Consider the following 13,690-nt stretch of genomic DNA (forward strand, 5'->3'; position numbering starts at 1 on the left):
CACTGGATGTCCACTGCTTGGCACAGCCGCCATCCTGGGCCCGGGAGAGGAGGCGGGGTGGGGTGCAGAGACCGGGAAGGTCTCTACCCCCCTGGCCGAGGGGTAGAGCGGTGAGAACACACGTAAGAGTTACGGATTATAGGAGCTGGGCTTACAACTCAGCGGTAGAGCACTTGCCTAGCAAGCACAGGGCCTTGGGCTTGTCCCCAGCACCACACAAAAAAAGATTAAGTTCACCATCTTATATGGGCATGGGTCATGGTGCCCCAAAACAATTACAACAGTAACATCAAAAGTTACTGATCACAGGTCGCCATAAGAGACATAATAATAATAAAGTGTGACATATTGTGAAAGTTACCAAAATGTGACAGAGAGCATATGTTTACTGGAATGAGCACACATGCTGCTGGGAAATGGCCCAGGCACACTTGCTTGTCACAGTGTTGCCACAAACGTTTAATTTGTTAAAAAAAAAAAAAAAAAGAGAGAGAGAGAGAAGGGGAGGGAGGGAGGGAGGGGGGAGGGGGGGAGGGAGGAAGGAAGGAAGGAAGGGAGGGAGGGAGGGAGGAAGGGAGGGAAGGAGGGAATGAGGAAGGAAGGAAGCACAGGAGCAGAGGAAGGCAGTCTGTCCAAACGTCGAGGGCAGTGCCAGACTCTTCCGGAGGTCGATCTTCTCTTTCTTCTGAGTAGAGTAGTCTTGGATGCTACACTGAACACCGCAGGTGTCTCTTTGGAGCCTGGGTTCTGCTACATTCCTTTAAAAGAGTATTGAGGTGTTTTTTTATCCTGTTTTGTAACAAGTAGTTAATCTGGCTGAATTCCCACTGTAAGGCACTTCTCCCCTGAGGTAGGGATCAGCTAATATGTCAATTATTTTAGTCATATGTGGGTTTCTTGAGTCTTCTTTGTTGCACATGTATTTCAAGAATAAGCCAGAAATCTGGAAAGAGTTTCTATATAGAATATGAGCTCTCCCTGGCTGGGCTCTCTTCTCTGGGGCCTCCCCTCCCTCCCCAGAGACAGGGGCCACCTTGATCCAAGGCCTCTAGCCTTAAGGCCAAAACCAATACATGTTTCTACCAGATTCTCAACGTCTCTATGTGGAACAAATATCCTGCCCTCAGTCCAACAGCCTTTTAAAAAGTAAAAAATTAAAAGAGAAAGGAATTCACCAAGCTCCTCACCCTTCCTCCAACTAAAAAAAAAAGCTATTTCTTGGAGCAGTTTCAGGTTCACAGCAAAACTGGCAGAAAATAGAGAATTCCCACATACCTGCTGTGCTGACACAGAATCTCTTAGGCCTACGCCAGAACAGTGCGTTTGCTACAGCCGATGGACCAACACTAGTACACTGTTATTACACACTCATAGCCGACACTGGGGTCCACTCTTGGTGTTGTTCCTCCCACATCTGACAAACACGTAACACGTAGTATCACACAGAATAGCCTGTCCTGAAAGTCTCTGTGCTCCGCCTATTCTCCCTCCCTGTACCTAATCCCTGGAAACGACTGACACTTTGACTGCTAAGAGTTCGCCTTTTCCAGAATGATGCAGTTATTACAACACAGTAGTGACCTTCTTGGATTGGCATCTTTCACTCAGTGATACGCCTTCTTTCCAATTTGACACTGCCTCCTTAAATGAACTTGGATTTGATGACTTGCCAGTGTTTTCAGAGAATCATTTTGCCCAAAATTTATCACTATTATCTGTAGGAAGGCTGATCTAATATGAGCTATTCAATCATTGAGAAGAAAAATTTAAATACAAATTGGTACAATTAACAGGAGTAACCAGACTTCCAATCACAGCCCAAGACAGAGCATATCTTAGATCAACATGAACTTACAGAATTTTAGGGTTAGAGTAGATCTTTTATTTAAAAAAAAAAAAAAAATTTGTAGTTGTAGATGGACAGCATATCTTTATTTTGTTTATTTTTATGTGGTGCTAAAGATCAAACCCAGTGCCTCACACATGCTAGGCAAGCACTCTGCCACTGAGCTACAGCCCCAGCCCTCAAGTCGATCTCAATGGTCTTACTATACCAACCAATAATAGATTTAGCAATGAATCCTAAGTCCATTAACATATAATGAAATATCATTATTTCGTTAATTAAAATGTACCATTTTTAAAAAAAGGATGATTCTGTTCTAAATATAAATAACAAACCTGTCAAGGCTGTTTCACTTATAGATGTAATTTGCAGAAAAACTTCTCCTTTCAGTGAAGTCCAGTCTTGAAAATTATCATATATTTCGTTTTTAATACTGGTTAGCTCCCTTTTAGTAAAAGTAAGTAATGAAAGAGTCTTATTCCAGAAATATTTGTATTCCGACAATCTTTGACTGCAAAGTAGTAAAATAAAAAATTAGGATTTTTTTAAAGGTAAGCACAAAAAAATATTTCTTCAAAAAGTGGCTTTAAAGTGATCATAGAATTGTCTAAATGGAGACAATTTTGAAAGTGAACAGAGGTATGATTCATGTCATGCTGAGACATACAGATAAAAAATGGGAGTATCTCAGGTAGGCAGAAGTATATGGCCACGCCAACTCATTTCCACTTTGCTAGAATTTTAACTACAAAGAAAGATAATCACCTTCATGCTGACTTGTTCTATTAATTTTTTATTCAACAGCAAACATTCAGAGAAGAAAATGTGGTCAAAGCCACTTGGTCACAGAGCCTGAAGGAGAATCCGGGATTGTGTGTGACAGTATGCGTCCCACATACATGCTCAGCGTGAAACCCGCACAGGCAGTGACACCCGAGGGCATGGTAAGTGGAGCTTTTCAAAGTGTCGGGCCCCACCGGCTTCATCAATGACCACAACTCAGTCACAAACATTTTTGTCATCTCAGTGGCTTTGTTACTTCGGATACCCTGGCGAGGATTTCCTGACTCATCAAGCAAGGTGACGACTGAAGCCCAGAAGCGAAGTCATCTGGTCAGGGTTCACGGCCCTGAGCCATCTGCAGTGCAGGACCGTTCCAGTCTCGCTCACTGACAGCTTAGCATCTAGCACGGTGCCACAGTATGTGTCCCACGGTATGAGAGGGAGAAGAAGTGCTGGGGACACACACTGGACAGCACAGACTTGTGAGCAACTGAAACAAGATCTGCCACAGGAGACTCAGGACCAATCAGTGAGTCAGAAGGAAAACCCAAGAACAGGGCAAAAGAGGCAGCGTATTTCTAGAAGAGAGCAGGGGCCAGAACCAAAGGCCTCAGACAGGCTGGGCAGTCCACTGTGGCTAGTATTAAGGAGACACTGGTGACCTCAGGGAGGCATGAGGCAGGCCAGGGCAGAGCTGTAGGCAGAAGCGGCATGTGGCACCAGCTTTCCAGAGCCTTGACCCAGGGCGAGAAGGACCGCAGGACGGGGGGGACCATGTGATTCGGGCACACAGGCTATAGCCCAGTAAGGACGGGGTCACTCCTTAAAAGGGCAGGGAGAACCGAGGCTGATAGAGGCCAGCGTGCTCCACCCAAATGACCAGCGCCTCAGCGACGACTCCACACCTGGCCCAGCAGTGACAGACGCTGGCTTCAGAGGGCAGAGAAAGCATCTAAACTGGGAGCCCAAGTGAGGGGCAGCAGCCCGAATGCAGGGCAAGGCTGATGGCAGGGAGACGAGGGTGGAGCCAAGTCAAGGGCAGGCTGTGGAGGCCACGCTGCCACAGGCGTCAGGGCCACAGGCGCAGGAGGACAAAGACTGGGTGCGGTGAGGGCACCTCCAAAGGGAGAGGCCAGGAACAAGGCTCGGCTGGCCAACCAAGGGGTCATGGCTGGGCCTGGGCCCCATGGCTTCCTGGGGAGGGGGTGGAGGCACCAAAACGATAACTATGAAATGAGATTTCGAAGCGTGCAGTTAGTTATGCAGTGAGAAAAATCACTACAAATAAACACTCTACAGTTGACAAATTTCACTAATGTCACCAATAACAGGAAAAGAAGGTACCTTTTTAAACACCCCACGATGTGTTTTGCTGACATTTCTGGCTGTGAGCCCCACAGTTGGTTCAAGAAGCTTATTGCTTTCGAGGCAACCCCAGTGGTGAGCACAGGGCCCAGGAGCCCTGCCACTGGGTGGCCACGGATGCTGCGGTTTCGTAGCAGTCGCTCAGAAAGGTCTTTTGGCTTCAGAGGTTATTAGTAATGCCACTTAAGTATCTAGTGTTGTCAAATTTGGGAAATCCTCATCAATTTTTTCTATATAAATTATAAGAATTTTGGCATTTCTAGTTTCTTCAAAAGTGACTAATATTAAATTTTCCTTGAAATAACAAAATTTATGAGCCAGTTTATCTTGGATGTCACCTTGGAAATAGTACACCGTGATTTTTATATTCAGTATGTTAGCAGTTGTCAAGTGAGCAGGAAACAAAACTTTCTCCAATGAATTTGAATAATTAACTCCTCTTCATTGGATTATCAAATAATCCAATAACTTTTATTGAAAATTTATCTCTTTGATATAATCTGAAAAATTTATAATTTGCTTTATGCCAGAAAAACTTCTATCGCTTAAATTGCTCTACGTTGCTTTAATTTCATTAATTTAAAAAAAATTCATATGCATCTAAATTTTTGTCTGCAATTTTTTGCTTGCTTTATTGAAGCCATTCTAAAATATCTTTACAAATGGCAATTATAATGGTGTGCTCGCAAGTCACCTCTCCCTTACTGAAACCCGCACGACTGTCTACTGACATCAAAAGTGGGACAGAGGAGAAAGCAGTGGAAGCAGAATTTTTAACTGACTGGAATCAGACCATCTTAGCTTCATCCTACTCCCGGGACCTCAGAAGGAAGACTTGAGTCTGGCTTTGAAACTTATGCATCATCTGATTTATCAATCTGTCTCAATTGGCAACTTTAACTTTCTCCATGTGCTAAAAGGCAAGACATACGTTTCTGAACTGGGCTGATGAGCCTAAGGAGAACCGTGAGGCTTCTTCACTGAGGACCCAGGCTTCCTGCAGGCAGCTGTCAAGACTGGGGATTTTAAGGATCAGGACCATTGAATGAGTACAGGTAAAAGGGCTTGGAGGACTAGGAACCTCCTTTATATAGAAAAAACCTAACTCCCCCCGCCCCACACACACCACTGAAGTACATGGAAAATGACAAGCCCAGGACAGGGACATGACAGCCCAAAGGGGAGGCCATGGGATTGGCTGAGTGACTCCTATGTGGCGAGGCTTGACCAGAGTGTTGGTTCGAGATCAAAATGTCCCCTGAACTCTTTCTGACACCGGACTGGACTGTTCCACTGGAGAATGGGAGAATGTCTTCACCCCAATCCTAATAGTGGGGGACCCCTGGGATCCCAGTGGCCCAAGAGGCAGGGTCTCAAGCCAGGACACCTATCTGCTGGAGACCAGATAGGGTCTTAGCTCTCTGAGAATTTAAAGGCTGGTGTTGGATGCAGGAACAAAATGGCACAGAGGCCTCTGATCTGGAGGTCTGTAGGGTGCAGCGGAAGGAGGGGGCCAGGGAGAGGATGGCAAGGGTGGGGAAGGGGGTCAGAAAGGGGGCCTTCAGTGCCAGTAGAGGATTCAATACAAATTCTTGCTCCATCCACACAACTTAGGCTGAGAACACCTGGCCCAGAGTTGGGGTTGCTTACGGGTTGTGTAGCAGCAGCCAGGGAGCCAGGGTGGACTCGGAGGGTGTGGAGGGTCTCTTTCTATAGGGTGGGGAAGGAGGTGAGGGAAACAGTGTCTGGGGATTCAGCCATAGCTGCATGAGCCGTGGCTGGGGGTTCCCCTAACCTCAGAGATCCGTGGGGTGCCGTACACTCAACGGTCACTTCCCAGGTCTCATCAGCCATTTAACCTGACTGTTAGGGAGGGCGGTTCGTTAAGATGGGGAAGGAGAATATTTCCTCACTACCATTCCCGGGTTTCAGAACCAATTATGTAAACAAGAATCACCAACATGGTTTCAGCACCATTACGAAAACACAAATAATGGGGCGGGAAGCAGACGCACACGGATCAGCAAGCTTTCCTTATTCCGCAGTGGAGCCGATCAACCAGGCACTGGGGGGCTCCTTTTCTGGGTAGAAAAATGGCCACTGGTTACAAAAGGCGTCTGAGTTTTATAGTTTACAATGAGGGTGGTTTAGTTATTGGAGACTGAAGCAGGATGTGTTGGCCTGGACAGTCAGGAAAGAAGTTGTAGAAACTCACTGTCACGGGAAAAGCTCAGAATTCCGTGTTCACTGCTTATCTTCTTCCTCTGGGACCCGCTGTTACCCAGAGTTTCACTATTTGCTCTTCTCCTTCCAGGACTCATTGGCAATGGGAAAGGGTAAAAGTCCAGGGCCCAGCGTTTCAGTATCCACCTTCTCCCCTCTGGACCCACAGTGGTTGGGAAGGGGTGAACGTTTGCCTTTGGAGATGCGGGGGATGAACCAGGGAAGGGATGAAAGTTCATTCTTTTCCCCGGGCCCACTGTTACTGGGAAAGGACTTACTGGAAGAGGATTGATGATTGCAGTCCTCTTCCACCTTCCACCCCATCTGGTCTCCAACAGATACATACCCTGCCCCGAGACCCCATATTTTGGCTGACTGGGACCCCAGGGGTCCTCCACCATTGAGAGTGGGGTGAACACATTCTCCCATTCTCCAGTGGAACAGTTCAGTCCAGTGTCAGAAAGAGCTCAGGGCATGCTCTGATCTCAACCCGACGCTCCAGTCAAGCTTCCCAGCATGAGAGTCACTCAGCCAATTCCAAGGGAAGCCCCTTCGGGCCATCATTTCCCTGTCCTGGGGGTTATCATTTCCATATCCTTCAACCACTAGAACTAGTAAACAAGTTCATCAAGGTTGCAAGACCCGAGCTGCACATGCAAAAAAATAAACAATTTTATTTCTGTATATGAATGATAACAAATCCCCAAAATAAAATTAGGAAACAGTCCCATTCATAGTAGCACAGTGACACAAAAATAAAACATTAAAAATAAATGTAGTAAGAGAAATATAAGAAAATAAAACATTTCAGAAAGAAATGAAGACCTCCATGGAAATACATAATGTCCATTAAATTAAAATATTCAGTATTTTAAAGAAAGTGATTCTCTACAACTGAATCCATCACAGATTCAATACCAAACATACCGAAGAGGCTGGCGGCTGACCCTAAATGCAGATGGAAGGGCAAGGGAGAGGACAGCCAGCGCAGCCTTGAGAAAGCTGGAGGTCTCACAGCCCCCATTTCAAAGTGGACTGAAAGCAGTGTTCAGAGCGTATGGTGAGGACACGGAACAGACCTGTACACAGGCGGAACGGGACAGAGCAGGTGGAGCTGGGAACAGACATGTACACAGGCGGAACGGGACAGAGCATGGGGAGCTGGGAGCTCCCCGATCCTGGTGAGCTGATCTTGGCTAAGGATGTCCAGGCAGCTCAACAGTTCAGGAATAGTCTGTCAACAGCCATGCTGGAAAGACTGAATATCCACATGAGAAAAGATCAATTTAGATTCTCGCCTTACCTCACCTCATACACAAAAATTAACTCAAATGGATCCTAGACCTGAATTAAACTTTTAATTAACTTTTAGAAGAAATTATAGGAGAATAATCTTTGTGACTTTTGTTTAGGCAGTTAAATATATCACCAAAGCACAGTCCATAAAAGAAAATAGATGTTATATTTCATCCAAAATAAAGTTTGCTCTTCAAAAGCACCACTAAAAAAGTGAAAAGATAAGTCACAGATCAGGAGCTCTAACTGCAAATCATATTTCAGAGAGAGGACTTTTACTCAGAACATACAAGAACACTTTCAGTCCCATCATAAGAAAACGAGCAAATTAAAAAAATGGACAAAAGATTGAAGTAGATATTTCATCAAATAAGATACACAAGTGGCTAATAAGCATATCAAACAATGCTCAGCATCACCAGTCAGGCAGAAAACAAACGGAAGCCACAGTGAGATGCTATTTCTCATTGTAACTAATTGTAATCTGCAAGACAGACAATAGCAAGTGTTGCTGGGAACCTAGAGAAACCGGAACCCTCGTTCCTGGTGGGACTGTGAGTGTACAGCCACTTCTCAAACAACCTGGCAGTTTCTTGAAAAGCGAAATGTAAGTTAACCCTAAGTCCCAGTAATTTTGTACTTAGGGATCTACCCCAAAGAAATGAAAACGTGTGTCCACACAGGGACTCGCATGTGAATTTTTATTATAGCATTATTCATAAGCATCGACAGGTAGACACAATCCAAATGCCCATTGGCTATAAAATGGTAAACAAATGTGGCATATCCATACAATGGAATACTAGTTAGCAATAAACAGGGAAATTGCTGATAAATGTCACAACATAGATGAACCTCAAAAAAAAAAATTCTAGTGAAAGAAGCTGAATGTAAAAGACCACATATCATAAAATTCTATATATATGAAATGTCCAGAAAAACACAATTCTGTAGGAACAGGAAAGTCAGTGATTAACTAGGACTGTGGGGAGGGGGAGAATAGAGATTTATTGTAAATGGCATGAGTCTGTCTTTGGGGTGATTCAAATGCTCTAATATTGGTAAACAGTTGTACAACTCTGTGGACTTAGTAAACATTATTAAATTGTCCACTTAAAATGGGTCAATTTTGTGGTATGTAAATCATATCTCCATGAAGATTTTTTTAAAAGATGCAGGGTAATAAACTATGGGATTAAGGATATAAAACAACAGAAAAGCTAGAACATGGTTGGGAAGATGAGAAAAATTACATGGAGTCTTAACAAGACTGAAGAATTGAAGGAAAAGTGAGAGAGCTTCAAGTTGGCATTGAACATGTCAGAGATGACAGTCTAGATTTCAAATTTAAAAAATTAAAAACTAAGTATTTTATGTTTCGAATGACTTATGAAAGATTCTCAACAGGAGTCTCTGAAAGTATACACTGCCGGGAAATTTCAAACGTGGCCCAGAGTGGAACGCTTCACAGGAAGTGCAGCGTGCCTGCGTCCGTGGTGTTGGTTCCTATTTATAGGCCTTCTTAAGCTGGCTGTCACTTCCAAGGAGAGTCTGAGCAGTGGACACACTGAGCCCACCGCCCCGGCCTACTGCAAATGCTCCTGATCACTGCCTGCGAGAGAAGGCTGTGGGGGACAGGGACACAACCTGGAGAGCACTTTGCCAGGTGATCAACACACGAGCAAAGGCTCTGAAGACAGTACTGTGACCCAAACACAGATGACCCATCTCTTCCAAATTCCTCTGGAATTCCTCAGAGGTGATGGCTGCTGAGGGGAGGGCTCGGATTTCGATCCCTCGCCTGTTTAAGAGAGATTGCAATTACAGCTCCTTTTCTTTATCAGAGCAGTCACTAAGTTTCATGTCCTAACATATTTTTAAATGATCATAAACTAGTTTAAAATCAGCTTTTAATGATACAACAAAAGTCACTACGTCTCCAACCTTTGGTTAGTTTTATTTTTACCAGTCGGCCTTTTCCTATGTACTTATCTACCAGTGAAAATATAAATAAAACCAGTAATTATCTTCATTTTTTAGCACAAACTTTCATTTGTATTTAAATGTCTAGCTGGATGTTTATTCCAAAGTTGTTTTTAGCATGTACTATTTTTTTATATATCAGATCTCAGACTCTTAATATGTGAAATTTTGGCTAAAAATAAGCAAAAATCACAGGCCTATGGAAAACAGGTGAACAAACTAAGCAGTTAAAAGTATAATGCTGGGGACGTAGCGAGGCCCAGGGTACTATTTAAAAAATTAAAATACAGAATGAAATAACTTTTAAGTATGTATGTCTAACTTTTTTCAAGAACTGTAAAAATATGAACAATGAGGATCACTTGTATCTGTTCCGTGATACCTTGAGGCCACGATGCTCGTGTGATGCACGCCTGGTCCAGCCTTCAGATACAGGGGTCCTACCATCTGGGACGGCACCGATGGGTAAAGAGCTAGCACACCCCTACAGACCTGGGTGCCCAAAGCTATCAGGAGCCAAGAACGGACACCAGTGGTCCTGGTGAGAACAGGGGGTGCCACCTGGACTGCTGGCTCACTACCTGATTCCTATAAAAGGCTAAAGGGATTTTTTTTTTTTTTTTTTGGTATTAGGGGCACTGAGCACCAAGTCCCATCCTCAGCCCTTTTTATATTTTATTTAGAGTCAGGATCTCACTAAGTTGCTGAAGCTGGCTTTGAACTTGGGATCCTCCTGCCTCAGCCTCACCGGCCACTGCATTACTGGTGTGCACCACCATGCCCAGTGGCTAAGGGGATTTCTGATACCAAAAATGGTCACCTGTGCTCCGAGTAGATTTCACTCATTCGTCATTCCTTCAAGAATTCCTTACTGTGCATCAGTTACGTGCAAGGCATTTATGAAAGGCAGACAGCCAGTAGGTTATCACCAGATAATGCACTAAAACAATCAGTGAATTCTGTTATCGGAATGCTTCTGGTAATAATCAGTAGATTAAGAACAAAAGCCTATCATTCAAAATATGCAGCATGATTTTAGTTTTCCTAAGTCTGTGTCACTTGCCATGTTAATCTAACTTGTTTCCCTTTCTAAGAGCTAAAAGTTACTCAAAATGCAAAAGGAACCATTCTTTCTCATAAACGTTCTCAATACAGTCAATGCTATTTTCACTTATTATTTTTATTTATTTATTCATTCATTTTGTGGTATTGGGAGATGGAACCAACAGGCACTCTGTGAGCTACATCTCCACCCATTTTTTAAAATTTAATTTAATTTTATTTTATTTTTGAGACAGGGTCTCACTAAGTAGCTGGCCTCAAACTTGCAACACTCCTGTCTCAGCCTCCTGAATTGTAGGGATTATGGGCCTGTGGTGGCACACCTAGCTTCAGTGAAATTTTTAAGAAAAAGTGTACGCAGTAGGTTCTTTAGAACACTGGCTTTTATCTTCAGATATTTTAAGCCCTTTAAAGAGCATATAAAGCTGGAAGTGGTGGCACACACCTATAATTCCAGCAGCCCAGGAGGCTGAGGCAGGAGGATCTTGAGTTCAAAGCCAATCTCAGCAACTCAGCAAGGTCCTAAGCAACTCAGTGAGACCCTGTCTCTAAATAAAATACAAAGAGAGAGCTGAGGTGTGGCTCAGAGGTTAAGTGCCCTGGGTTCAATGTCCAGGACAAAAACAAAAACAAATATATGGAATACCACTTATGTTGGAGACTCCCAACTTTAGGAGGTCTAGTACTACCAACAAGTTTCCCTCCTCTGTCACATTTGATCACTGAACTGTCACTCAGGAGACCAAATACACCATGGAATACTGAACAAGAGAAACAAGCTAGCTACCATGCTTTTATTTTACATGTTACTACAAAATAAGAATGAAAACAAGGTGTTAATAAAACAACATGTTTGCCCAATTTAAATTTTATTAGTGAAACTATTCAGTTGCTATATGGTTACAAAAAAAGTAAAGCTATCTGGATTTTCCTAACTCATACCAAATCATAATACTAAAATGTATTTGAATTTTTTTATAATAAAGTTAAAAGTTTTTAAGATTTTCAACTTTTAAGGATAATCTTACCTGAAGACTTGTGACAGTCTATGTTTAATTTTTAATTCATGTTGCAACTGACTCAATTCTTTCTGTACTCTCTGATATTCACTTCGTTGACTTTCTAATTGCATGCTTGCATCTCGAATTCTAAAAATATAAACAAATAACATACATCACAATATTACATACATTACAAATATTCCCTAGTGAAAACTGTTTTAAATTAAAATAAAAGTATACTTTTAATAAGAATACGTAGAAGAAAACAATACATCTTTATATATACTCTATGAATGTACAGAAAAACAATATAGAGAAAAACACACCAACCAACCAAGATTCCTGGACAGGAAAGTGAACTTAAGAGGTGAAGAAAAAGAGAAAGAATAAAGAAGAAAAGCAGAGCTTTTACTCTATGTGCTTTTGTACTCTTCGAATTTTCACAGAGCATGTATACATAAATATTAATTAAAACATATTTTATTAAAGTAATTTAAATTTAAAATGTCATAATAATTTTAAATGTCAAATATTACTGAAGCAGTTTTAAGAAAAAGTAGCAATTATTCGCCTTTACCCAGTTTCCAGTGCCAGTGGCAACCACTTTCAATTGTTCCTGTTTTTCTCCTATTATTTTTCTCCATATTATTAAATAACAACTTTATACTGCTGTTGCTTAATATTTCATTCTAATATCATCCTAATGAAAAGTCAGCTAATATCCAGTTCTGCTACATATAATTAGGACTCGAGTCTGACTGCACACGCCTCACAGAGGAGCTCACGTGTGCGGTGCACCAAGCCCCGCTCCGCCCTTTTGTTCCCACAGCCACCGTGGAGGCAGAAGCCCCAGTGCTTGCACCCCCACTCCAGAGGAGCAGCAGCAGGAGATATGGCTTCCTCCACGCGCTGCCAGTCAGTCAGTCCCCTCAAAGCACCACTGAATACCACGCGGAACTTAGCCATGTGGCCTCAGCTAGAGCTGAGTGAAGTGAAGCTGGAGATGGAGTTCACCACGGGCGGATGAGCCCCCAGGTGTATTCACAGTCCTGCTACTAAAATGGGATGGGAAGCAGATGTTGGGTAGGCGGCTAATAAAAAATGATCCTCCTACATACAACTGCACACCTGTACCTGCCCCAACCCCTTCCCTCCTCTCATCTTCCCAAGGTAGTTCAACCCATCATTTCTATTAAATTATATTCAGTATTTACGTTCTTCTTCATTGGTTAGCCACACTTTATGCCACAATTACATTTATATTCTTGTATGACTTTTTGGAATTAAAAATAGTCTTTTCAAGAATGAATTTATGGCTTTTGCCAGTAAATGGATAGAACTGGAGGCTATCATGCAAAGTGAAATAAGCCAAACCCCCCAAATCAAAGGCCAAAAGCTCTCTCTGATATGTGAATGCTGATTCACAATGGGGAGGGGAGGGTGGAGTGGAGGTTCACTGGATTTGGTGGGGGGAGGGGAGAAGAATGAACCAGACATCACCTTCCCATGTTCATGTGAACACACCACCAGTGTGACTCCACATCATGTACCCTGAAAGAAGGGGAAGCTACGCTCCATGTATGTGTGATATGTCAAAATACGTTCTTCTGTCATGTATAACTAAAAAGTACAAATAAAAATTGTTTTTAAATACTGGTCTTCTTAGTTTTTTTTGTGTATCTATCAAGGCTTCTTCTTAACATGCTAAATTGGGGGAAGCTGTGCACACTCTGTACTGTTCTTGCAACTTTGTGTAAGTCTAAAATTATCACAAAATAAATAGTTATAAAAAGGGTGATTTCAAGTGATTTGTGTAGGTCCAACATATCTATCATTTTAAATCTTGGAAGTTATCAATATTGTTTTAGTAGCAAAATAAAAGGAATTAGCCTCTGGTCATCCTTCATGGTCAGTATATTCCATACATGGCCAGTCTTAGAGAAGCAAAAGCAAACAAACAAACCACTACCACCACAATAGCAAAAAACCAAAGAAGAAAACAAACAAACAAACAAAAAAAAAAACAAATAAATTGCAGTCTTGTGGAACGAAGCAGATCCCTATGTCATGGCCTGGAAAGCAGGTCAAGACTTCCCATTAAGGAGAAGGAAAGGGCAGACTGCAAGGTACT

General features: G+C 42.6%; 1 protein-coding gene across 14 annotated transcripts in view; it reads right to left on the reverse strand.

The window, feature by feature from the left end:
- The window catches only part of LEKR1 (leucine, glutamate and lysine rich 1), a 200,321-nt gene that overhangs the window by 96,404 nt on the left and 90,227 nt on the right, over positions 1–13,690 (reverse strand). Inside the window, exons 1-3 of one of the 14 annotated variants that reach the window (XM_079101110.1) lie at positions 11,587–12,023; positions 6,210–6,411; positions 2,182–2,357 (exon numbers count right to left, since the gene is read on the reverse strand). The exons of 3 other annotated variants lie outside the window; for them this stretch is intronic. Coding sequence is in view for 6 of the 11 variants with exons in the window: in XM_079101105.1 (XP_078957231.1) it covers positions 2,182–2,357; positions 11,587–11,729 (319 nt within the window). In the remaining 5 variants the exon portion in view is untranslated. Of the gene's footprint in view, positions 1–1,275; positions 1,659–2,181; positions 2,358–6,209; positions 6,412–11,586; positions 12,044–13,690 lie in introns of those variants that run through there. 10 more of the 14 variants (XM_079101104.1, XM_079101105.1, XM_079101098.1 and 7 more) reach the window with 10 other exon arrangements.

This window comes from Sciurus vulgaris (assembly GCF_902686455.1).
Source record: "Sciurus vulgaris genome assembly, chromosome: 10".
NCBI lineage: Eukaryota > Metazoa > Chordata > Mammalia > Rodentia > Sciuridae > Sciurus > Sciurus vulgaris.